The sequence below is a fragment of the Ursus maritimus genome, unplaced genomic scaffold, assembly GCF_017311325.1.
Source record: "Ursus maritimus isolate PB19 unplaced genomic scaffold, ASM1731132v1 scaffold_16, whole genome shotgun sequence".
Taxonomy (NCBI): domain Eukaryota; kingdom Metazoa; phylum Chordata; class Mammalia; order Carnivora; family Ursidae; genus Ursus; species Ursus maritimus.
This window is the reverse complement of record NW_024424008.1, coordinates 8,937,408-8,960,733: the sequence shown is the minus strand read 5'-3', so window position 1 is coordinate 8,960,733 and position 23,326 is coordinate 8,937,408. Positions and strand designations below refer to the sequence as shown.

At 50.2% G+C, this 23,326-nt stretch overlaps 1 protein-coding gene and 1 long non-coding RNA gene across 3 annotated transcripts in view; one reads left to right on the top strand and one right to left on the bottom strand.

The window, feature by feature from the left end:
• Nucleotides 1-20,723, top strand: part of C2CD3 (C2 domain containing 3 centriole elongation regulator) — a 123,493-nt gene extending 102,770 nt beyond the window's left edge. Inside the window, exons 30-32 of the mRNA XM_040631318.1 lie at nt 245-1,166; nt 5,326-5,437; nt 19,883-20,723. Of these exons, the coding sequence (XP_040487252.1) occupies nt 245-1,166; nt 5,326-5,437; nt 19,883-20,023 (1,175 nt within the window). The 3' untranslated portion in view covers nt 20,024-20,723. The remainder of the gene's footprint in view (nt 1-244; nt 1,167-5,325; nt 5,438-19,882) is intronic.
• On the bottom strand, nt 7,757-15,955 carry LOC103678045. Of its 2 annotated transcripts, XR_572591.2 has the most exons (4): nt 15,810-15,955; nt 14,613-14,717; nt 9,107-11,515; nt 7,757-8,840 (listed from the first exon to the last, which is right to left on the bottom strand). It is a non-coding gene; the product is annotated as an uncharacterized LOC103678045 (long non-coding RNA). The 2 variants fall into 2 exon arrangements; XR_005834983.1 differs by lacking the exon at nt 15,810-15,955 and having other exon boundaries at nt 14,613-15,448.
• Nucleotides 20,724-23,326: the final 2,603 nt, after the last annotated feature.

Here is a 23,326-nt window from a genome sequence, read left to right as displayed (position 1 = left end):
GCGTTCCCACAGATGTAACCACAACTATAACCAGATTAGATTTTGGTCCTCTGATGTTAGAATAAAGTGCTAGAAATTGTCTACTGCCTTGAATATGGTTTCACTGACTCGGGTGGATTAACTATCTTTAAGGTTTGTTCAAAGTCTGATTGCAAGAATACATCCGAAGCTAGAGCCTAGCATGGGAAAATTGAGTGGTCTGTGGCCCTACCTTGTAGTAAGAGTGGTATCTGTTGCTGTTCAGATCTGCAGACTATCACCAAGAATTCTCAAGCGTCTTTGATTTCTCACCGAGCCAGGAGTAGAAGCGGAGAGGCTCCCGCCCCACCAGATACTCAGGACACAGTGGCCCTCCAGGAACGGAGCACAACTCCAGACCTGCCGTTGGCAAGAGCTCCAGAGGAGGGCAGAAGCCCCCTAGCTCCCCCTACTCTTGAAGAGACTTCCAGCGGAAGAGGAATGCTCCATGAGTCCCTGGGGCACACAGTACCCATTACAAGGATGCAGAGCAGTGAGGAAACTGAGGCAGGCCCAGCCTACAGCGATGAGGACTATGAAGAAGACATCATTGAGCCCAGGACCCTCAATGACATCACCACCGTGACAGACAAAACTAGCCCTTGGTCCAGTTTCACATCAGACACAAGTGAGATGATCAACCTTCAGCCTGATGAGGTGCGTAGGGAAGGCTGTTCTTGTCCTTCCTCGAAGCCTTTCCCCAGAGAGGAGCTCAAGGGCAAAAGTAGCCCTCTGTCCAGCCCAAGAAGGGCAGTCCCCCCCCACCTGCTTAGGCAGGGCTCTCCTGGCCAAAGTCTTACTGCTTGTGAGCGTGAAGCCTCTCACGCCAGGGATGGGGAGCCTGCTTCAGCAGACGCTCAGCTCGTCTCACAAGTGACACTCTCAGGAGCCCAACAGAGCAACACCCCTGTTGCATTGGACTCCCCAAGAGCAGGTCAGGACCAGGAGCCCAAGCCAGAGGCCCAGACTGAGAATGAAGCTGCCTCCAGTGAACTGAGTGACTCTGCTGATAGCTTCGAGAAATTCCCTCTCCACCCAGCCTCCCAGAGCAAGAAGGAAAGCCATCGGGGGCTACCCATCAACTGCCCTGACATCAGGCAGAAGCAGACAACATCTGGATCAGAGGTGTCCACACGGCAGAGCCTCCTGTATCCTTTGGTATTCCCCACAAGTAGCCCCTTAAGCCATTTGTAGGCGTTTTGGATGCTGGCCCTTCGGGGGCCTCGTGTGTGCGTGAGTGAGCAGTGGCCTCCCTCATGTGATGCACTGGGAGGTACAGGAAGCCCCTCTCTTCAGAAGACTCGCGGGTGCTAGCAAGGTGCTATGACGCACTATTAACACCCGCCCTCTGAAGCATAATGCTTTGAATTGGGTTTAAGTGTTAGTAGCACATTCGTTAGCCCGGCCCAGCCTGTTATACTGGATCAGTCTGTTGGGGATTTTACACTCGAAGGCAGGGGTCTGGATGTAAGGAATGAGACCACTAATCGCGGGTGAAATCAGAGTGGAGGGGTGCAGAGAGAGGGGAAGGGCGAGTGCCAGCACTGATTGAGCATTTACTGTGTGCAGGCACTTGCCATACCTTTCTCATTCGGTCGTGGTAAGTCTAGAAGGTCAGTGTCATCATTTCCATTTTGCATATAGGGAAACTGAGGCTCAAAGTTATGGTAACTTGCCTAATAATTAAATTTTTTTTAGAAAAAAGGCAGGTGATAGAGAAAAGGAGAGAGGAAGTGGGCACAGTTGAAATGGACTTGCTCAGCTCCCCCTTCCCCTCCCCCTCCAGAATGGCAGTGTTAATGGGAGGAAGGGACACCTGACATTCCACCTCTTCCTGCTTTAACACACAGATGGACACGTTATGGGACAAAGAAACCGCTTAGGACCGTAGATAGCACTCACATCCGTTGCCTCGCCCGCTAATCAGATCCGCTCCCCGGCAGCCCAGCAGCAAGCAGGGGTTACTGCGCAGCCGCTGCTGAAGGAGGCTGTTCGACTGAAGAGATCTTTCTCTACCAGAAGCCGGGGGGCCTGTTGTAGACCTTGTAGACCCAGCTTTTATTACTTGTATGACGTCACACCTATAATTTAACCTTTCTGAGCCTTAGTTTCTTCACCTCTAAGATGGAGTCAGTAATCCCTTACCCAGCAGACTGTACCCTCCCCAGGTAGGTTAGGGACCTTGTCTTCTTCTGTGTCCCCAGCACCAGATATGGCACAGAGAAGGGATCCGTAAAAATAGGTTGAACTATCATAATTTCACAGGATTCTTGAGGAAATTAAATGAGTACCCACTACACAAATGTGATTGTGTTGCAGAGCAGAGAGAAACTAAAGCGTAGGTGGTGGGGACCCAGGAGAGACTGAAACCACGCAACGGCTGGAGGGGAAGCCCTGAAAGCCGGCAGCCTCCAGGGGAGCTCCTTCCCGGCCTCACTCATCCTGGCTCCTGACGTTGCTGCCTTTGTAGTCAGTTTAGTTGTGCTCAGAATGGACGGTCTGTGCTGGAGCAGTCACTGTGGCGGGGTCCTAAGGGTGCCACTCTAATTCGGACCTTCCCAAGTATTCAGTCCTCCAAAAAATGGGTAGTGCCAGGCTGTGTGCTGCTGCTGAAGACAGATTTGAATTAGGCCTTACCTCAGAAGCTCCCACTGTGACGCAGGGGCAGGCGATGATGCAATTTCTAGGGAACAAGAGGAAGAAGCTGTGTAATACTGTTCGGAGGCACCCCAGCGAGAGAGACAGCAGAGCTGGACCTCAGAGATGAGTAGGCATTCTGTAGGCAGAGAGGAGGGAGAGTTCTAGTTGCAGCGAACTGCGTGTGTGGAGGCGTAGCCAGGTGAAGGGGCCTGGCCTGTGCACGGCAGCTAGGGGTATGTGGGATGGTGGGAGGTGAGGCAGGGCTCCTCTGGAAGAGCCCTTTACACCTGGCTGAGGTGCTTGGACTCTCTCCTGTAAGCAAATTAAACTTCAGTGTCCTTATCTTTAAAACAAAGGTAATAATAGTACTTCTCTTATGGGGTTATTGTGAAAAGTCAATTAACAGTGTAAACTACCTAGCAAAGTGCCTGGTACATAGTGTTCGGTAAATGTTAACTGGTAAGCAAGCAAGAGCGAGATTGGTCAGGTTTACATATTAGGAAAGTCACGCAATGCCTTGTAGGAGGTGGATTATGGGTTAGATGAAGGAAGGGCCAGAAACAAGGGGACAAGGTGGGAAACTTGCAATAATAATAAAAGATGAAGAAATATGACCTGAAGCATAGCCTGCTTTATGATGAAGAGGAGGGGCACAGATTTGAGACAATTAGGGGCAGGGAAGAGAAAGAAGGAAATAGAAAGGACGACTTGTTCTGTCCCAAGTTGCTAGGTAAGCGAGGTCATTGACTGGATAGGGAACAGCCCCTAAAGGTAGACAGTGGGGGGAAAGGTGCACATTTCCGTTTTGGACGTGTGTGCCTGTAAGACATCCAAGGGGAGGCCGGCTATAAAGGTAGGTGCGTCTGGAAACAGATAAGGGCAGCAGGGAGACACGGAAAGGGAGCAACACACAAGGTGGAGCCCTGAGGATCACCTGTATCTAAAGCGCAGAACAAGACACGCCCACAGCGGAGGAGGAAGAGAGCTGGTCGGGGTGGAACAGCAGGACGGAGGCAGTGCGGCAGCAGAGTTTCAGGGAGTAGTGGTCAGTGCTCTGACACTCGTCCGGTGGAATGTGGGCTGACGGTGGCTTTAGCATTAAGGAGGACGGTAGAGAGGTGGGAGTGGAAGGCAGACTTCGGTGGGTGAGGGAACTGGAGTGGTAAGACAGCAAAAATAGACAACTTTTTCTCATTAACCAGGGAAATAAGAATAGCTTATTCTTATAACCAGGGAAATAATGAGCACTTTCTGTGTCAGGCGCTGTTCTAAGCACTTGCACATATAAAGTCATGTAATCCTCAAAAGGTACTATTATTATATCCACTTTACAGGTGAAGAAATAGGTGCAAAAAATGAATTTTCTCAAAATCATTGTCTAAAAAGTGACAGAGGTGACTGTTGGAGCAGGACGCTTAGAAAGGCAGGAGGCGATAGGCTGGGGGGGGGGGTGGTTGGGTGCTTCAGACACACCTGTCACACCTCATCACAGAGCTTTCCCTTCCCACAGCATCAGCTAAGTGGCACAGTTCCCAGTACTCAGAGCGGCAACAACAGCTAGATCCTGCTCCCTTGGGGCTCTGAACAAGGCTTGGGCAAAAGGGTTCTTCTCCTCCAGGACTCCAACTCCACCCCCACCTCTCTATAGAAAAATCAGGGACTTGAGGCAAAGGAGGAAACGATGCCTTTCATTCATTCAGCAGACACTTCCCAACGCTCACTGTATCCCAGGTACTATGCGAGGTGACAGGACTAGACTGTGAAAAAGAGATCAATCATCTCTACTGTCTTGGTTCAAAATCTAGCCTGGAAGAACCATGATAAACCAGTTTGAACCAGAACCATATTTAGCTTATTGAACAGAAACAAAAAATTAGAACATCAAAATAGTCCCCTCCCAAACAGAATCAGTGCTTTGAGCGAGAAAATGTTTTTGGAACACTGTGTTCTCGGCACAGTACTGGGTACGTCCGAGGATATGGAGAAGTACCAGATGTGGTACTTGATTCTAGGGCTCCCATGCAGACTGGGCGCACGAACTGTACCCACAGACAGCCCCTGACGCAGAGTCCTTATTAAATACCTGGATGTTGGCAGAGAAAACTGGGAAGACAGGCCATCCGTCAGTGCCAGGCATCTTCCTCCAGCCTAAGACACTGCCCTTGGAGCCACCTTACCACCCCGACCCTGTCGGACTGACTTCTAACAGGTCAGTTTGGGGTCAGCGGGCCTCAGCAAGTGTCATTGAAATGTTGCCTACCAGCCTCATGCAGGGCTCTAGGGAAGTAATGAGGTAACTGAAGGAAACTACACCGCCCCTGCCTTTGAGAAGCGTCTGGAAGGAATACGGAGATAAATTGAGAGTCATATCAGAGGAAAACAAGTGCTAGCCTGTGTTGCAGACTGCGGGGAAGGAGGGATTACCATGGGCTGACATTAGGAGAGGCTTCCAAGAGAAGGAAGGATTTTAACTAACCCTTGCAGAAAGTATAGACTGCGATTTGTTAGCGGTGGGCAGGTCTTCCAGGCAGAAGGTGCCACTGGAGCAGAGGTTTCATGGGCAAGAATAAGTTGGAGGAAATGAGAGGGGTGACTAAGCCCAGGGGAGATGCCAGTCTGGCAAGGGGGGAGATTTCTAGGTCACTGTGTCCCTTAACTCCCATCTAGGCCAGAGCCCATTGTGGTGCCCAACTTCTTTTTGCCTCCCCAGCAGTTGGAGGCGTCCCTGCGGATGCTCTCACTCTCTGCAGCTTTGCCACCACCAGCCACAACGGATCAGGTAAGAACGGCCGGCTGCCCTCCGTCTCCCAGAGTCCTCATCTCTTCCCTGAAAGCACGTGCAGAATGCAGAGCTGCCCTGGGCCACTTCCTGAAGAGGCAGCAGCACTTGTCGCTCTCCAGGCCTGTGCTGAGCACATTCTGGGGGCCCAGCGTATACAGGGAGTCACCTAGGGGTGAACTAGGCACAAAATGAGGAAGAGTAAATGTGTTAAGAGCAGGGCATCATCAGCTAAGACAATATGTGGAAGAAACGGTGCAGAAACATTAAAATCAGGCCTTAGACAAGAAATGAATACTGAGTGCTGTGGGAGCGCCACGAAGCCACGGTGGGAAGCCACGGTGGGCACGAGCAGAGGAAGCTTCACACAGGAGATGCGGCCTCAGCGCACGGTGATAGAGGAGTAAGGGCCGGTGTCGGGGCTCTACCCATTTGTTTACAGAACACCTTGTAACTGTTCATCCTTCAGCTGGGCTAGGTGGCTCCAGATCCCAGCTCTCCTGTCTTCTGCCTTGGCACCAAACTGGACCTTTCTTGCAGGTGGCAAGAAAATAACTGCTTTGGTAACCATTCCGCATGTGTTTCTAGAGTACCTACCTTGTGTCAGGCATTGTGCTCGGTTCTGAGCATATAATAGTAAATACGAAAAATTCCCCGTCTAACAAAACCGTGCAGATTGTGATGAGTGGTAGGTGTTCTGATAAAGAACAGGGTCTCTGAGGGGGCAGTTTAAGCTGAAAGATAGTGGTCATCGTGGTGCTTGCTGGGCACTGTTCAAAGCACCTTGTATTAACTCTTTACTTTCGGCAACCTAATGAGGTACATATTTTATCCCCATTTTAAGAGGAAGAAACTGAGGCACAAAGACATGCCTCTTGCTTCAAGCAGGTGTTCAGTGATAGAGCCAAAATAAGAACCTAAGCAGTCTGCTTTCAAAGCCTGTGTTCCTAACTACTATACCCAGAAGGAGCCAGCCAGGTAACTTGGACATGAGTATTCCAGGGGGAGAGAACAGCAAATGCAAAGGCCCTGAGGCTGAAAGGGCTTGGCATGATCTCAGAACTGACACAGAGCCAGTGGCACTGGAACATAGAGAGGCTGGAGGGCCCAGAGCACACAGGACACTAAATGCAAGGATATCCTTTGAAGTGTGTAAAGCAGGGGAGTGAGATCTGTTTGAAATTTTAAAGAATTCACCCAGGGTGCTAAATGGAGAATGGGCTGTCAGATTTTGCAGCATGATGGTCATAGATAATCTTGAAAGAGTAATTGCAGTAATGTGGAGAAAAGAACCATAATAGTGCCTATGTGCCAGGCACTTATTCTAGACCCTATTCTAGACCCTAGGGGTGAACTAGGCACAGAGCCCCTGCCTCACTGAACGTTTAAAAAAACAAAGTAATTTCAGAGAATAATACATGCTCTGAACAAAATATGTTTATTCATTGTAATAGCTAGCTCGTATTTCATGCTATATGCACCAGACATGAAGTACTTCCATGTGTAAACTCATTTAATTCTCCCAGCAACCCAATTCAGATGGGATATCGTCACTCCCATTTCATAGAAAAGAAGACTGAAGCTCAGAGTTTTCTTCTTTTTTTTTTTTAAGATTTTTATTTTATTTTATTTGAGAGAGAGAGAGAACGAGAGAGAGAGAGCACGAGCCCGGGTGGGGGGGGGGCGCAGAGGGAGAAGCAGGCTCCCTGCTGAGCCGAGGGATCATGACCCAGCCTGCTGCAGCCGCTTAACCCGCTTAACCCGCTTAACCTGACTGAACCACCCAGGAGCCCCTCTCAGAGTTTTCCTTACAGCACCAGATATTATTATTTCCATTTTATATAGAAACTGGACACATAATGGTTAAGTCTCCCTTACAGTAAGTGAGTTAAAACATATGATTTCAAATCCAGTGCTTTCCATTACACCACTTTAAAATCATGACCCTTGACAACTTTTCTAACCAATTTGCCTTTATATGGGTTTCATTGTGCAGTTAACACTTAAACTTTTTATGCTTTTCCATACCTACTTTGATGACCAGTGGGGTCAGTCGAGAAGCATCTTGAGAATCTGGGGGTACAGTCCTAAAGAAAAGCCATCAGATATCTGATCCTTTTACTCGTTTTCCTTCCCCCTCTCTCCGTCAACTTCCCTAGCAGCATTTTCAGGACATCTCATTTATTTGGCAGATGGATCAGTCTAAGTTCTCACACATCTCAGTTTTGTTTTGTTTTAAGATTTTATTTATTTGACAGAGACACAGCGAGAGAGGGAACACAAGCAGGGGGAGTGGGAGGGGAGAAGCAGGCTTCCCGAAAGCAGGGAGCCCGATGCGGGGCTCGATCCCAGGACGCTGGGATCATGACCTGAGCAGAAGGCAGACGCTTAACGACTGAGCCACCCAGGCGCCCCTCACACATCTCAGTTTTTATCAGATTTGTAAATCCTTCCCTCGGGGAGGAAAAATGCCAGCCCCCACCCAGGAGCTCTGCATTTTTGTGGCCTTTATTCCTCCTCTGGTTTGTGCTCTCCAGCTCTTCTCCTTCCTCTTGCATGTCCTATCCGTACCCATCAGCATTTATGCTAGAGTCACGGGCCCCTGTCCGGGTACCAGGCACCAGCTTTTGAGCGAGACGCCCAGGAGGGGAAATACTGAATCTGCCACTAAGTAATTAAGGGATCTCGAACAGTGACTTGACCTTTCTGAGTTTGTTTCCTTTTAAGTAACATCAGGCTAAAATAATTCTTTACCTAATAGGATGATGGCAAGAATTAGTCTAGAGGAAAAAAGTAGGCACTGTTAGTTCCCTTTCCCTCTTCTCCTCCCAGCAAAGGGGGTGAAATGTCAGTGAGCACGCCCCGTAGGAAGGGAGTCTGTGCGGCCCTTTGAGCTGTGGTCTCTCACCTACCATGCAGAACTGCTGCCCTGCTTTTGTGTTTCTGTCCTCCTGATGTACCAACTCCCAGGGGAGTTTACTGTCTTTGATCTGGTAAACATAAGACACAAGTGTGGGAGACGGAGAGAGAAGAATTTTCACTTCTATCAAAGGGCAAGTCTAGTTTTGAGAAGATAAGTCTCATATACTTTCCAGCCGTTTTTCTTTCTTAGTCACAGCAAAACTCCATTGTTTGTCTGCTGTTCTCAGGGCCACCTCTCTCAAGACCTCATTCTGGGTCTTACTTAGGGTAACTAATCATCACAGTTCACCCGAACTGTCCCATTTCAGCACTGAAAGGCCCAGGACCCAGGAAAGCTCGGGCGGTCGGTCGTCCTCACCAGCAATGACCCTCTTGCTACTTGATGCGTTCAGGGCAGCAATTTGTCCGAGTCTTGCGCTCTGGCAGGCTGCTGCCCAGTGCTGGATAATGTAGGAATCAGATCAAGTGTGTGTTTAAGACACTAGGAAGTAGAGGCACCAAAAGTTAATTAAAAAAAAATTAAGAATTACATTTATTTTTTAAAGCATTGAAATAGTTACCATGGGATAAGTCAGAACTTTGATTGACTTCATTATACTATGGTTCATTTTAGATCTAACTGTGAATTATGCTTGGGCAAGAGCACCACAGTCTTCTCAGCTTATGGTCTCAGAAGGTTTTAAAAGTAGCCTCACTTTGAAGAATTTAAGACAAAAACCAGACTTTTGTATTTTCCCGCATACTTACTGTTGCAGATGTTCTTCTTTCCTTCCTCACATCCTCATTTCTGGCCAGGATCATTTCCCTTCAGCACGAAGAACTTCCTTTAGAATTTCATGTATTGCAGACCTACTGGCAACAGCTTCAGTTGTCTGAAAATATCTTCTTTTGCCTTCATTTTTCAAGGATATTTTTTCCCACTGGATATGGAAGTCCAACTTGAATTTTGTTTGTTTTAGCATTTTAGAGTCACCACCCCACACTCTGACCGACGTTGTCGCTGAGGAGAAGCAGCCATCATTCTTACTGTTGCCCCGAGTGTAATGTGACCTTTATTTTCTGTCTGCTTTTAAGATTTTCTCTCTTTTTCAACAGTTTGACTACAATGTTCATAGTTGTGGAGGCAGGGGTAGGATAGGGGAGGAAGAGCACATAGGTCTATGCAACAATATTAGCAGTGTTTTAGTTCTTAGGTTTGATTCTGTTGACCTTAAAAAACAAAAGAATGGGTTATTTTACCAGCTAAATGCGTTTATTCTGAAACAGCAGAGGAATTGCAGTTTTGGGACGAGTAAACTATGGCAAAACAGGCAAGTCTGCAGAACAGAGGAGAGGGGCTTGCTTTTATAGGGGGAAGGGAGGAAGCTGGGAGGGGCTTTTCTGCTGAGTTCTCCTTGGCTAGGTTGTTGCTGGGCAAGGAGCTTTTTCCTGTTAGGGTATGGGAATAAAGTAAGCTTCTTCCTGTTGAGGATGCTGGGTCTGCCGCTTACTACCAGTGGTAGTGTGGGAGAGCTCCCCTCCAGGGCTTCTTGACTCCTCTTTAAATGAGGTTTCTTTATTTTCACAGTTGGATTGGGTTGTGGATTCACAGGTGTTCATTTTTATTATGCTTTATCATTTACATATGTCACATAGTTTCTTTGGTATATAACACAATGAAATCACAAAATTGTATGTAATTAAAATTTTAACAGTGATTGCATGGTGCCAAAATGGAGATACCAACTCCTTCCGTTAATCTGGTTGTGACTGTGGAGCAGGGAAATAGGATAGTGGCTGGAGTAGCATGTGAGATAAAGGGAAGGTTTTTTGGGTTGGTTTTGTTTAACATGGGAATGGCTACGGCTTTCTTTATGTGAATGCAATGGTCCCATAGAGAAAAGGAGAATGGGAAGATGGAGGAGAGGGAGAGAGAAGAGAAAGGGTGGTCCTTGAGTCAGAGACGGCATGGGATGCAGAGTGCATATGGAGGTACCCTATTGGGAGGAAAGAGAACACTCACCCTGAAGCGTGAGGAAGATGGAGAAGATCGAGAAGATGGGTGCTAAAGCAAGTAGGATTAGAAATTTGATGGTAGTGTTTCCCATTTGATGGAAGCTTCTGTTTTCTCTCTCTCTTTTTTTTAAGATTTTACTTATTTGACAGAGAAAGAGCACAAGAAGGGGGAGCAGCAAGCAGAGGGAGAGGGAGAAGCAGGCTTCCTGCCGAGCAAGGAGCCCAATGTGGGGCTTGATCCCAAGACGCTGGGATCATGACCCGAGCCAAAGGGAGACGCTTAACTGACTGAGCCACCAGGTGCCCGTCTATTTTCTCTGCTTGTCTTCTATTTTCTGTAATGTCTCAGGCCCTGTCAATAGTAAAAGTGAGAGTTAGGGACAGGAGGGCAGGAGCCCTGTCCTGTACCCTCATTTGAGAATGTCATCAGTTCCGCCTCTTCCTAAGGCCAGCCTTGGCTCTGAAGGTTGAAGGGAAGCGCTTTGAGATGCTGCTGGGCTCTTCTCAACCGGTGTCTAGGACCGCTGTGCCGTAGCTGACCTGCTTCAGGGCCAGGCAAGCAACCCGAACCTCCACAAGGAGCGACTTTGTAAGCGCTGGCTCCACTGTTCTGGCCTCACCACAAGATCTAAGGGAAGGCCCAATCCTTCACTCCACGTTGAAATGATGCCCCAGAGCCCAGGAACCTCTCAGACAGTCTCCACTTCCAGCTTTTATGAAACAGGTTTTTTCCACTCTCCCCAGCGGTTTAGTGGATGCAGGCCTCTGTGTGACATTAGTCTTCTGAGCTTGCTGAGGCTCTTTCCTCGTTTGTCGGAAGGGGTTATCAGGCCTCACAGGGAGGTTGTGGAATACCAGGTGCCACACAGATAGGGTACGGAGGCCAGCCCTTAGCTCTCCTACTCGTGACTGCCTCATCTTCCGTTGTCGCCGCTTTCGGAAGGAGAGGAGGACGGGCGGCCGGGGCAGCAGGACTGCCGCGCAGTCAGCCAGCGGCGGTGTCGTAGTACTTGTGAATCAGTCAGGTTCTTGCTCTGCTTTCCCTTACCTCCCATGATCAAGTACCTCTTCCGTGGGACAGCTTCCTGCTTTTATTGACAGTTACGTCTGATTCTGTCTGCCTCGCTGCTTATGGGCAGACTAGCCGATTTATCAACTTCCCTAAAGGGGAGGAAAGAGGTCGAAGATGAGACAGCAGTATTATACCTGTTGTTTTCCCTTGCTTTCCGGCCTCTGCTCTTGTAGCTATTTCTTCGGGGAAATCTCAACCACTCCAAGTACTTCAGTTATTAGGTACAGTTTGACGACTGTCAAATCCTTCTCTTCAGTCTAGACTCGTCTGTCCCACGCTGCAGACACACGTGGGTCCAGCTGCACCCTAGCCATCTTTTCCCTGATCTGTTACAAACAGTTCACTGTGGCCGAAGCTTGAGCTTGTCACCTTCCTTTGCACAGCCCCTCTGCCCCTGCATTCCTTATCTCTGTGAACTCAACCCTCATCATGTGCTGGCTTCTGTCAGAAGCATAGGTGTCGTCTTTCCCCCCTCTTGCTCCTTTACCCCCCGTGCCCCAGAGCCCGTCTGTTACCAGGGTCTGTTAATTCTGCCCGCTAAAGATCTGCATCCGCTCACTTCTGACCGTACTGTTATCTCGTCTTCATCATCTCCCTCACGACTCCTTCCAACTAGTCTCACTCACGTCCACGCTTTCCCACCACGGGAGGGGAGAGGGACTCTTCAGGGTTGCCAAAAAAAAAATTTTTTTTTAAAGATTTTATTTATTTATTTGACAAAGAGAGAGACAGCCAGCGAGAGAGGGAACACAAGCAGGGGGAGTGGGAGAGGAAGAAGCAGGCTCATAGCGGAGGAGCCTGATGTGGGGCTCGATCCCATAACGCCGGGATCACGCCCTGAGCCGAAGGCAGACGCTTAACCGCTGTGCCACCCAGGCGCCCCGCCAAAAAAAATTTTTTAATTTAAAAACCCGTATTCCTAAGCCACCTGTCAAACCTGGTGCCCAGTTTCTTTGACCCCTCAGCAGTGTGTGACATAGTTGATCTCTCTCCTTTAAGCACTTTCTTCCCTTGTTTCTAAGGCACAGTTCCTCTTGGCTCTCCGCCTCCCTCATGGCTGCTCCCACTCAGCCACCTTTGCCGCGTCTTCCTTATTCCCCTGCTTGTCACCATAGCAGTAACCCCGGGCGTAGTCTTTAGACTTCTCCATCTACACGTGCTTTCTAGATGACCCTGTCTGATCTCAGAGCTTTAAATCCCCGCTACCTGCTGACCAGTACTAACGGTGATCTTAGCTCAGACTTTTGTGAACTCGAGGCTCCTATGTCCAGCCGCCTACCCAGTAGCTCCACTTGGATGTCTAACAGATACTTCAAATTAACACTCACTCCAGGGTTTATTCCTCAGAGCTTCCCCATCTCAGTTAACACACTATCCTCCTTCTTCTGTACTTTAGACCAAAACCCTTAGAATCCCCCCTAATACCTCTGTTTCCCATCCACCAAGAAATTCTGGCAGCTCTGTCCTTACAATATATCCAGGGGGACCTGGGTGGCTCAGTCGTTAAGCAACTGCCTTCGGCTCAGGTCATCATCCCAGGGTTGTGGGATCGAGCCCCACATCGGGCTCCCTGCTTGGCAGGGGGCCTACTTCTCCCTCTCCCACTTGCCCTGCTTGTGTTCCCTCTCTCGCTACATCTCTCTCTGTGTCAAATAAATCTTTATAAAAAATAAAATATGTCCAAATCTGTTTATCACCACTCCAACCATTACCAGCGTGGTCTAAACCACCATCACCTCTTGCCTAGATTCTTGCAGAAATCTCCTCACTTGCCTCTCTGCTTCTGCCCTTGCACCTGGCAACCCATTCCCCATACTGCATCTGTTAACCTTTTAAGATGTTGAGTGAATCATGTGACTTCTCTGCTTGGAACCCTCCAGTAAGTTCTCATTGATGACTAGGAGAGCCAGAACTGGGCCTGAGGACACATAGGCCAGAGCATAAGAAGGTAATTTGGGCCTCGAACTTGAAAAATACATCTTCTGGCAAATTAAAAAGTCACAGTCCCGAGCTAAGAGAAGACAGAAAAAGGCCCCTTCCCTCAGGAGCTCACAGTTCCCCAGGGGAGCTGGCTTTATATCTCAGTCCACCAACTCCTAGCAAGTACCTGTCATGCCTTAAGGGCTGGACCTGGTACTACGGACTGTGCCTTCGGGGAGCTCACAGTTCCTAGGGGTTCTGGCCTCCAAACCACTCACTAGCTTTCTCAAGTGATACTAGCTTACAGTAACAAGGAAAACAAAACAAAAAGAATGAATTTGGGGAAAAGAAGACAGAGCCACAACAGTGGCTTGAGTAGAATTCAGCAGAAATAAAGGAAAGGCTTTATAAGCTGTGGAGCTGGAGAAAAAAAACCTCTTAGGGAATCAGCAGAACTTGGCAACTCGGAGGTACAAGCAGTATATGCTAGAAAGGAGGTCAGAGATAGGGAGGGAAAAAACTGGGCCAGAACAGTCAGGGTAGGATAGGAATCAGAAGCAAAGAGCAAAAGCAACCTGTCATCTGAGCTTTGGCCTCCCTGCCTGCCCACATGGCAGTTCTTTAGCATGAGACAGCCCTCGTCTTGGTCTGTGCCCTCCTGTGAAGGCCACACTCTAGACACAGCAGGAACAAATCCCCAGACCAACCACAGGCACGGGGCCAGGCGCTGCTGTTCCTGAGTGAGTAAATAAATCTGTTTGAGAGAGAGAGAGAACTGTATGAGTGTTAGCTGTTATTTTTGTCATCATTACTATTGAGATGTCTTCCCTCTTATGTTGCTCCATTCTGGGGGGAACTGGTAGGTTGAAATGCTAAGGGATAGGGGTGTGATCAAAAGCTTAGCACCAGGAACTGGGAGCTGGGAAGTTAGGCCCCACAGAGCAGCCCTGAAGTATGGAAGCAGTTTTCAAGGCTGCAGCAATTGACCGGGTGCTCCATTCAGACCCTGAGTTAGAGGCCCAGGGCGACACGCCACCCCCACCTGCAGCTAATAGATCCCTAGCCTCAGAAGGCTCTGGCCTGCCTGCCTATGAGTCTTAAGGCTTTAAGTCTGCTGCTTTTCTCACAGGAGTCCACAGAATTTTTCTGTCTCTTGTCTTCCCTTCCTCAAGCCTAAAGGCATCTAAGAGATGCACAGTCCTGGTAGAGAAACCCAGCTTCCACAAAATCATCAGATCAGGTCAGCAGGGGCGCAAGGGAACTTACTGAGCCGGGTCTCCTCTCTCCTCAGCCTGTGGTCCAGGCCTGATGGCTGAGATGTCCCTCTTGACATATTGCCTCATTTCTTTGAGCCACCAAGTCCCTTGCTCTCTGCAGAGGGCCAAGAAGAGTCTTAAAGGTCCAAGGGTTTTTGATAAAGGCTACACAGAGCTTTGGGGAGATGAGCTCCCTGGCCAAGGGTGTACAGAAGTCGGGGGAAACAGCCAGAATTGTCTAGTGCCCACCCTGGTCCAGAATGCAACTTGGCAGGCACCTCAAGGGGAAGGGCCCACAGGACTGCTAGGCGGGTGCAGGGCTCAAGTTGCCTGAGCTGCTCTGAGGCCAGAGTCTGGGAGGAGCCAGAAACTCTTCCAGGAATGGCACTTTAACCCTTCCCTCTCAGGAGTGCGGACTTTCACACCCTCTCCCTGGCAGGGCTTGAGTTCAGAGGGTTGAGGAGTCTTGATTTAGTCAGGCCTCTTCATTCCATAGGTGGGGAGGCTGAGGCCCAGGGTGAGGGAGTGGCTCTAGTCCCTACAGAATGGGCCTGTTGTCAGGGAAGGCTCCTCAGAGGGAGGATAGGGAGGGAAGAGGGTGTGGTGAGGAATGGAGGGAGGGTGTACGTAGTGAGGACCATGTGGCCAGAGTTCTGCTGCCGCAACAGAGGGTGAGCTTAGATTATGGAGCCCAGCCGCTGCGCTGCCGTTGAGCTGGGTGACCAAATTTAGGATTTGCCTCTCAGGGCTAGGCCCCTGGTCCGTGTCTTGTCCCCACATCCCCCCTGCTCCTAGCTGCGGCTGCTGAATCTGCTCTCTTTAGCCCAAGGAAGTCCTAGTTCCGGCCTTTGGAGAGGACTCTGGGAGCCACCGCAGGGGAGGGCAGCCGGCCAAGCGGGTGAAAGTTGAGGAAGGCGGGCAGCTGCACGGAGCTGTCTGAGGCAGCAATCCGCTGGCAGGTCCACCTAGCCAGCCAGATCGGGGAGCTGTTTACTTTCAGTTTTCAGCTCTTGCAAAAGTTTTGTTTCGTTTCCAGCAACTAAGTCTGTGTTTATGTTACTTAAGGGAAATGTTCTGGAAAAGAACAAAACTTCAGCCCTGATGCCAGGCCCAGAGATTCCTTGGGCAGAGGGCAGTGGAGTGGAGAGAGCTTGGCCAGGCCTGGGGGCATGCCTCAGGGAGGTACAGTACGTGACTTCTGCTCTACCTGGGGTGACGTCCGAGAACAGCAAGGCCTCATTGTGCTCTCTGCAGCAGGTGTCGGCTCCAGCTCCAGCTTAGCCTCTGGGTTTTGCAAGATGTACCTGCCCAGACCCTTGGTCACATCTGAATTTCATTTCGCCTTCTCAGTAGACCTGGGTAAGAAGGCCAAACTGAAGTTCCCTTTGGTAACAAAGATACCGAGACCCAGAGAAAGTGTGTGTCTTGGCATCAAGCAAGTGGACAGTTGGGCTTGGCCACAGACCACAGACCATTTTCCTTCCAGTCCATCCCATTGCGTCCCCTCTGAGAAAGTCCCAGGAACACTCTGAAGCAGGGGTGAGTGGGGAGACCTGCACCCACCTTCCTGGGGGCAGGTGGTCTGTTCAAGGGGATCCATCTGGGGACTAGAGTGGAGAGAACCCAGAACACGGTGGCATGGACCAGACCATATTTCAGTCCAAAGAAGAGGGCTGGTCCTTCCTGAGGGAGCTTTTGGAGAAGACACTATATCACAGGGACCTGGCCAAAGAAGGACCCACCAGGCGGAAGCAGTTCCTGGGTTACAGAGCACCTCCTCTCTCATCATCTGCTCATGGAGCCCAGCCATGCTGCAGTTGGGCTGGGTGCTCAAATTTAGGATTTGCCTCTCAGGGCTAGGCTGCTGGGCTGTGTATCTTGTCCCCATTCCCCCCTGCTGCTAGCTGCAGCTGCTGAGTCTGCTGCTTTCCAGCCCCAAGGAAGTCCTAGTCCCGCCTGGGGGAAGGCAGCCAGCCAAGGGGGTGAAAGTTGAGCAAGGCAGGCATCTCTGCTGAACATGGGGCCCTGCTTTTTTTCTGGGCACCTGGGCACCAGGGCTCCAGCGGGAGCATGGGAGGATTTCAGAGCAGCAGTCAGTACAAATAGAGGTGTCCTTGCTCTGAGCAATTTCACCTCTGCTCAGCCCCTCCAAAGTTGTGTGTTTTGGAGTAACAACTCTGATGAAGAAAGAACCTTTACTCCTAGTCAAGATGTTTTTCAGACCCTACTGAGGTCAACAAAAGCCAAATGCTGTTGAGTGTGTGTTCTCTGTCCTTCCACACCCCAGCCCTGCCTAGTACACAGAGCCAAGCCCTGTCCCTGGGCCTGGGCCATACAGATAAGGCCCCCTAGGTTGCCGGGTCCAGGTGTGGGTGCTGGGAAGTTGGCTAAACCAGCCATCCTTGATTCAGTTCCAGGGCAGATGTTGGCCCAGCCAGTCAGGTGCAGGCCTGTGCTCACGCTGTTCCCTCCAGTGAAATAACCTCATCCCACCCCCAGTTCTGCTGAAACTGCCCCTCTCAGATCTCGCCTCTGTGTGAGGCCTCCCTGTCCCTCCTGGCTGTTACGAATTGCTCCTTTCTCCATGCTCCCGAGTTCTAAGCTTCAGCTCTGTGACTGTTGGCTAGGTCAACATCTGTCTTCTCCCCTCTGGCCTGAGCAGCCCTCTGGGGACAGAAACCATGGCTACTTACTGTCCTTAAAAATTGATCGGGTTGAGGGGTGCTTGAGTGGCTCAGTCGGTTAAGCATCTGCCTTCGGCTTGGGTCCTGGGATTGAGCCCCGTGTCGGGCTCTTTGCTCAGCGGAGAGCCTGCTTCTCCCTCTCCCTTCCCCCACTCCCCTCATCACGCACGCGCATGCTCTCTCTCTCTCAAAAAAAAATAAAATCTCTTTAAAATTTAAAAAAAAAAATTGATCGGGTTGAATAGATCTTAGGCTCCTGAAAGGCTTGATGAGTCACCAACAAAAGGTCTTTGATGGTCATTTCATGAACTGAGGTACTTAGCCCTTCCAATGATGGAAAACAAGACCCACCAGAGCCTCTTGAAAATGGTGCTGCTTTTTGGCAGATGAGAACACAGAAGTTTGGTTTAGGATTTGAGATAGGGGACTATGCTCTTAGGCCTGTTTTCCCGTTTAACTTATAGAACAAACATCTCTGTCGTCCCCTTTCACTGTAGCAAAGAAAGAAATGGAAAGTTAAGGTACAGCTGGTGACCCAGAAGCTCGGTCTGCAGTGTAGCCAGGGGACTGGAAGGGGATTCGCTGTTACCTCTAAATCCTAAATAGCTTGCGAGACAGCAGTCTTGGATCTTGGGAGTACAGAGGGAGATTTAATGCGCTACCAAGCCCCTGAGAGGATCTGACCTAACCGAAGGCCTGGCGCATGGTAGGCCAACAACCACTGGTTCTAGAATGAATGAATAAGATGTTTTCTCTAAGAGGCAGTCTCTTCCCCACCCAGTTTCAGCCTCTGGTCACCATGGCTTGGTCCCACCCATTCCCTGGTCTAGCAGCTACCAAGTTCCCGTCTTGGACCTGGCCCAGTTGGAGTCATAAGCATCAGACTCAGTCCATGTCTTGCAGGAGCACCCATCCAGTTGGGGGCAGGGGGGCAAGCAATGGCTGGGCAAGTGGCCTACTCGGCCTGAGGCATTATGTGGTACAGGTGCCTCTCATTTTGAAGGAAGAACTCCAATCGTGAACAGAGGGTAGGTTTCTTTTTTTCTCTTTCAGCCTAGGCCTGCCTAGAAGACACAGAGCTGTGTCTTCTCATCTCTACTAGCACCACTCTACTCTTGGTTCTCGGGCAACCCTAACTGGGGGCTGTCAGCGCTGAGAGTTTGCTCAGGCTCTATGTACTCCTTTAGCATTTAGAATTCCAGATTGGCAGGTAGTCCTCAAGGTTGCCTGGCTTCTACTCCCCTTTTCACATTCTGGCTGCTATTCTAATTTTTTTAGTAGATCACTCTGTCCTGTCTGAGCTATGGAAGTCAAGAACTGGGTTCTGAGGGCGCCTGGGTGGCTCAGTCAGTTAAGCGTCTGCCTTCGGCTCAGGTCATGATCTTGGGGTCCTGGGATCGAGCCCCCACATCGGGCTGCCTGCTCAGCTCTCTCTGCCCCTCCCCCTGCTCATGCTGTCTCGCTCTCAAATAGTCTTTAAAAAAAACAAAAAACTGTTCTGTTCATTTCTATCTCCTCACGGTAGGCCTTAAAAAGGTTAAATGAAGGAAGGAAGGGATTACTAAATGTTACTGATCGCAGAAGCAACTGTAGCTGGGCCTCAGTTTCCCATTAACAGAATTGCAAGTGGCAAGGAGGTAGTTTCAGTCTCTGGGGTCTCCACCAAGCTGATTCTCGGTGCCTGGGGAGTGGTACGGTGAGCTGCCTATGCCTCCATCAGCTTGTGAAGATCTCAGCTCATGGATTTGAGGACAGAGAAGAGATACCCATCCATAGGGCAGGCTGTGTGCTGTTGAGGTCAGCCAGGTTCACCCGCGGTGGCGACTCTCATCTCCTTTCAGCACTGCCCCTTGCTGTCTGCCGGCTGTGTGGGGTGGCTTTTCTGTAAAGCATTGAGCTCCTTCAGGGCAGGAACCTGGTACAGAAAATAAAGTGGGGTGGGAAGCAGTTGAATGAGCAAAAGAATGAGTCATAGAGGAGTCCAGAAGGACCACCATGTCCTAACCCAAATGTACACTAGGACCTTAAAGGGGAATTAGTGATACCCTGTCAGCCTGAGGCAGGGAAAGATTGGGTAGGAGGGCCCGTGGGCATGTGGTTCATGTCACCTGCCAGCTCTCGGAACTCCCAGGGGCCATACTGAGAGTGTATTATTCACCAACATCTTCTCCCTGGGAGTTGGATATATTCGCAGGGTCACCTGTGGAACAGTTACAACTCAGAGGACAAATGACTTATCTACATTCATGCAGCAAGAGAAGGGCTGAGGCTTTCAACCTGTCCTGGAGGGGACTCCTCCTCCAGAGCCATAGACAGAGTGTAAGCTAGGGTTCATATCTTGGCTCTGCCACTCCAAGCTGTGGGACCTTGAGTTGATTTAAACCTGACCTCTAGTTTCCTCTCCATGACATGGGAACAATGTACCCACCTGTGGGGTTGAGGTGAGGGTTAAACAAGATCAGGTACGTAAAGCGCTTTGTAAACCAGTCAGCTCTATAGCAACATTAGCCAGAGGACCAAAATAGGAGAGGAACCAAAGTCATTTTTGGAGGTGACATATCCTCAGTGCTAACCTAGCTGACTCCTTCCTCTTCAGGACAAGAGTGAGGCCTCCAGCAGAGCCTTGTCCAGAAGGCCTTGTCGTCCCAGACCTAACTCGCTCCCTCCTAACCTGCCTGAGGAAGAAACTCGCAGGATCGCACGGATATTTTCTTCCCAATACTCCCAGAAAGACTAATACAGACTGGAAGACAAAGGGAAGGACCCACCTGCCCACCGTCCTTCAGCCTTGTCCGGCTTGCATGAGGCACAAGGTCTGCTTCCTTCAAGGCCATGAGAGCCCTGAAACCACCACCAGCCTAGTCCGTGGGTGCCTTGAGACCCATCCAGTGCAGCCTGGAGGAACGTCCCAAACCAGTCCAAAGTCCACCTGCCAGGCTTTCAGCGTCTTCCTTCTATGGTGAGGCAAAGGCTAGAAACAAAATGGACTCCAGTACCCAAGTGGAACCACCCATCTTTTGACCAAGGGACCCAAGCAGGCATGTGTCTCTCGGCTGAGAAACTCCTTCCAGTGTCTTTGATAGCCTGCTGCTGACAGGGGCCCACCTTCTGCCTGAATATCATGGGCCATTTTTGCCTTGAAGTTTGGGTGGAGTAGAGGAGGGGGTGACGATTGTGTGTGTTGTGCATAGCTGAGGAAATCCTAGGGCCACCTCCTGTTGATTTGCTTAGAAATAAGGGTATTTTATAGATATAAATTATTTGTATGCTGTGTTGAATTAATCAATAGAAAAGGAGGGGGGAAATCACCTCCTTCTGACTTTTCATGATTATCTGAAATTCTAACCATGCTTTTAACTTACTGTTTTTACCCAGCTCTGAAGGACATTGTTCCTGCCTGTGTTTGAATAAAATCAGATTGGTATTTGTGTTCTGTACACAGGTGTGTCTTGGGTTGTCGCTGGACTGGGGTGTTAGGAATCCATTTGTGCTCTAACAGCCAAAGGAAAGCTTGAAAACCATACGGTCCCTTAAGCTCTCCTGGGACCAGGGGCCAGGGTCACCCTGAGACTTCACGGTGAGAGATCAGATTGGTCCAGATTGGGATGACACCCAGTTTTTCCTTTGCTTATGCCTCAAATCCATCAGCAAAGTGGAGCGGTCTCCTGGAACAGGTCTGCTCAGAATCCCTGATCTCTCTAGGATGGATCGCTCTGGCTTAAGACTGTCAGACTCCAAACATTTGAGCAGCTACTGTAGACACGGCCTGTGGGGAAGATAAGAAAAAGGCAAAGATGTGCAGAGTGGCTGGGAGAGAACTAACATGGAGGGCCCCACTTTCCTCCCCAAGCACACGTCATTTTGCTTAGTCCTCATAACAATTCTGTAGCCTACAGATCACGATACCCATTTTATAAACTGAAACGCACCAAAGTTAAGTCATTTGCCTCTGTTGAAGGAGCTAGGAAATGAATCATCACACGAAACATTCCCAGAGATGTCACAAGGCTTCTGCACACACGGAGTAGCCAGCGAGCGCTCTGAATTCAGGAAATTCATGGAGAAAGACCATGTGGGCTGGAACAACCAGGGCGGGCTTCCTAGAAAAGTCGGAGGACGAACCCAGAGAAAGAACCAGGAGAGTACTCAGGGCCACATGCTGCTGGGGACAGGGAAGAGACAGGTCTGACGCTGCCACTGCCCTGATAGGTCTCCTCCGGCTTGACTGTCCTTCCATCTGAGCTTCTGTTGCCTCATCTGTAAAATGGAGATAATAACGCTTCAGGGGGTTGTTGCGAGATGGAACGAGATGACATTTGTGAAAGTGCTTCGCCCGCACTTGGCACTTAGTGGAAGCCGAGGAAATGTCAGCTCCTCCCACACCTCCCCCACTCTCCTGGAGCTCCTGGAGCAAACCAGCAGACAGGCAAGCACACCCACAACTCTGAGACAGGCAGGATGTGCCTGAGGCTATAGGGTCCTGCACGAACCCCAAGGAGGGACCAAGTGCCCCCTCATCAGTGAAGTGCCCTCTGACCAGGCTGTTCCCCTTTCTTGTTCATCTCAGCCCCCCAGCCTTCAGCCTGCCAGCTCACCCCATCCCCAGTGCCTTCCTCTCAGGTTCACAGTGGGAGCTTTCGAGGCAGGGGGCCCCACCTCCCTTAAGGCCACATAGAACCTACAGAGGGGCAGTCAGGGGCCCAGGCCTGAGGGGTTAAGCCTCAGGTGAAGAATATTCCTTCCAAATCCTGCTCCAGCTTCTGTAAATAACCTGATTGGGTCAAGTCAGGATAAGGCCACAGGAGGACACAGGCTGCTGCTACCCAGTTGGTTTCTCCTACCCAGGCTCAGGGCAGCCCCCAATAACACAAGGGCACCCTAAGGGTCTGTAAACCATCACCTACACTTAAAAAGAGTGTGTTATTTACCAGTATCTTCTCCCTGAAAGTTGGAGCTCTTTCCCGGTGACAGCTCAGAGGTGAAATGCCTTGTAAGCCATGCAGCCTGGCGTAAGGGCACGAGGTACATATTTGACAACCAGCCATCCTCTCCCTCACTTCCTCTCAGGCACTGCGTCTGCAGAGACCTGAAAATGGGTGTTTCTGGTCACTGGATGCTGGCTGATCCCAGCCCCTTGCAGCCAACCATGGAACTTCTAGTGCCTGTTGGGTTCTGGGGACAGGGAGCCAGAGCAGACACACCTGGCCCTGCCCTCAAGAAGCCTCCCAGGCCACTGTAAGCTGAGTCTTCCCTCGGGGTATTCCAGGGCCCATGGCCTCCTTGTTTGAGCTCCTGTTGTTTATCCCTCCCCATGTATCCACTGCAATTCACCCACCACCTCCAGGCCAGCATTTCCAGCTGGAGCCCAGAACCTTCTTCCCGAGCCCAACCTCAGCAGTCCTAGCAGCCCCTTCCCTTATAAACACTACACAACTGCCTGTGCTACCGATGTGAAGGCAGGGCCTGGTCCAAGGAAGAGGACAGGCACAGCCCTGGCTTTGCACTTGAGTGTCTGGACTTGTGACCAATGCCCTGTGGCCATGGCTCTGCGCCCAAGTCCAGAAATGGCTTCTGCCTATTCCTCTGCCCTACCCAGTTAACTCCCTCCCCCCCAATCTCTTCTCCTGTCACCCTCCCCTCCTCTTTCCTGTGTCACCTGGGTCCCAGGTTCAGATGTGCCCCACCCTTCCCCTCAGCGCCTACTGATGGGGCCCACAGTAGTAGCAGCTGCTAGGGACCCTCCCAGCTGTGCTCCACACACTTCTCCCAGCTCCCTCTGGCTCCCTTCAGCAATGTCCGTGCTGAAGCCTCCAAGTGTCATGTCTGAGATGGTAATGGTCACAGCAGATAGGCCCAGAATAGGATATAATTTAAGGGCCGGAAGTTGGGCCCTGCCATATACTAGCAGTATGACCTGGGTAAGTCCTTGTTCCTCCCTGACACCGTTTTCTCCTCTGTAAAGGAAGCATTACAAATGTTCCGAGGCTCAGCAATAAAAAAGGAATGAGGTACCGATACGAGCTATAACACGGACGTGTCT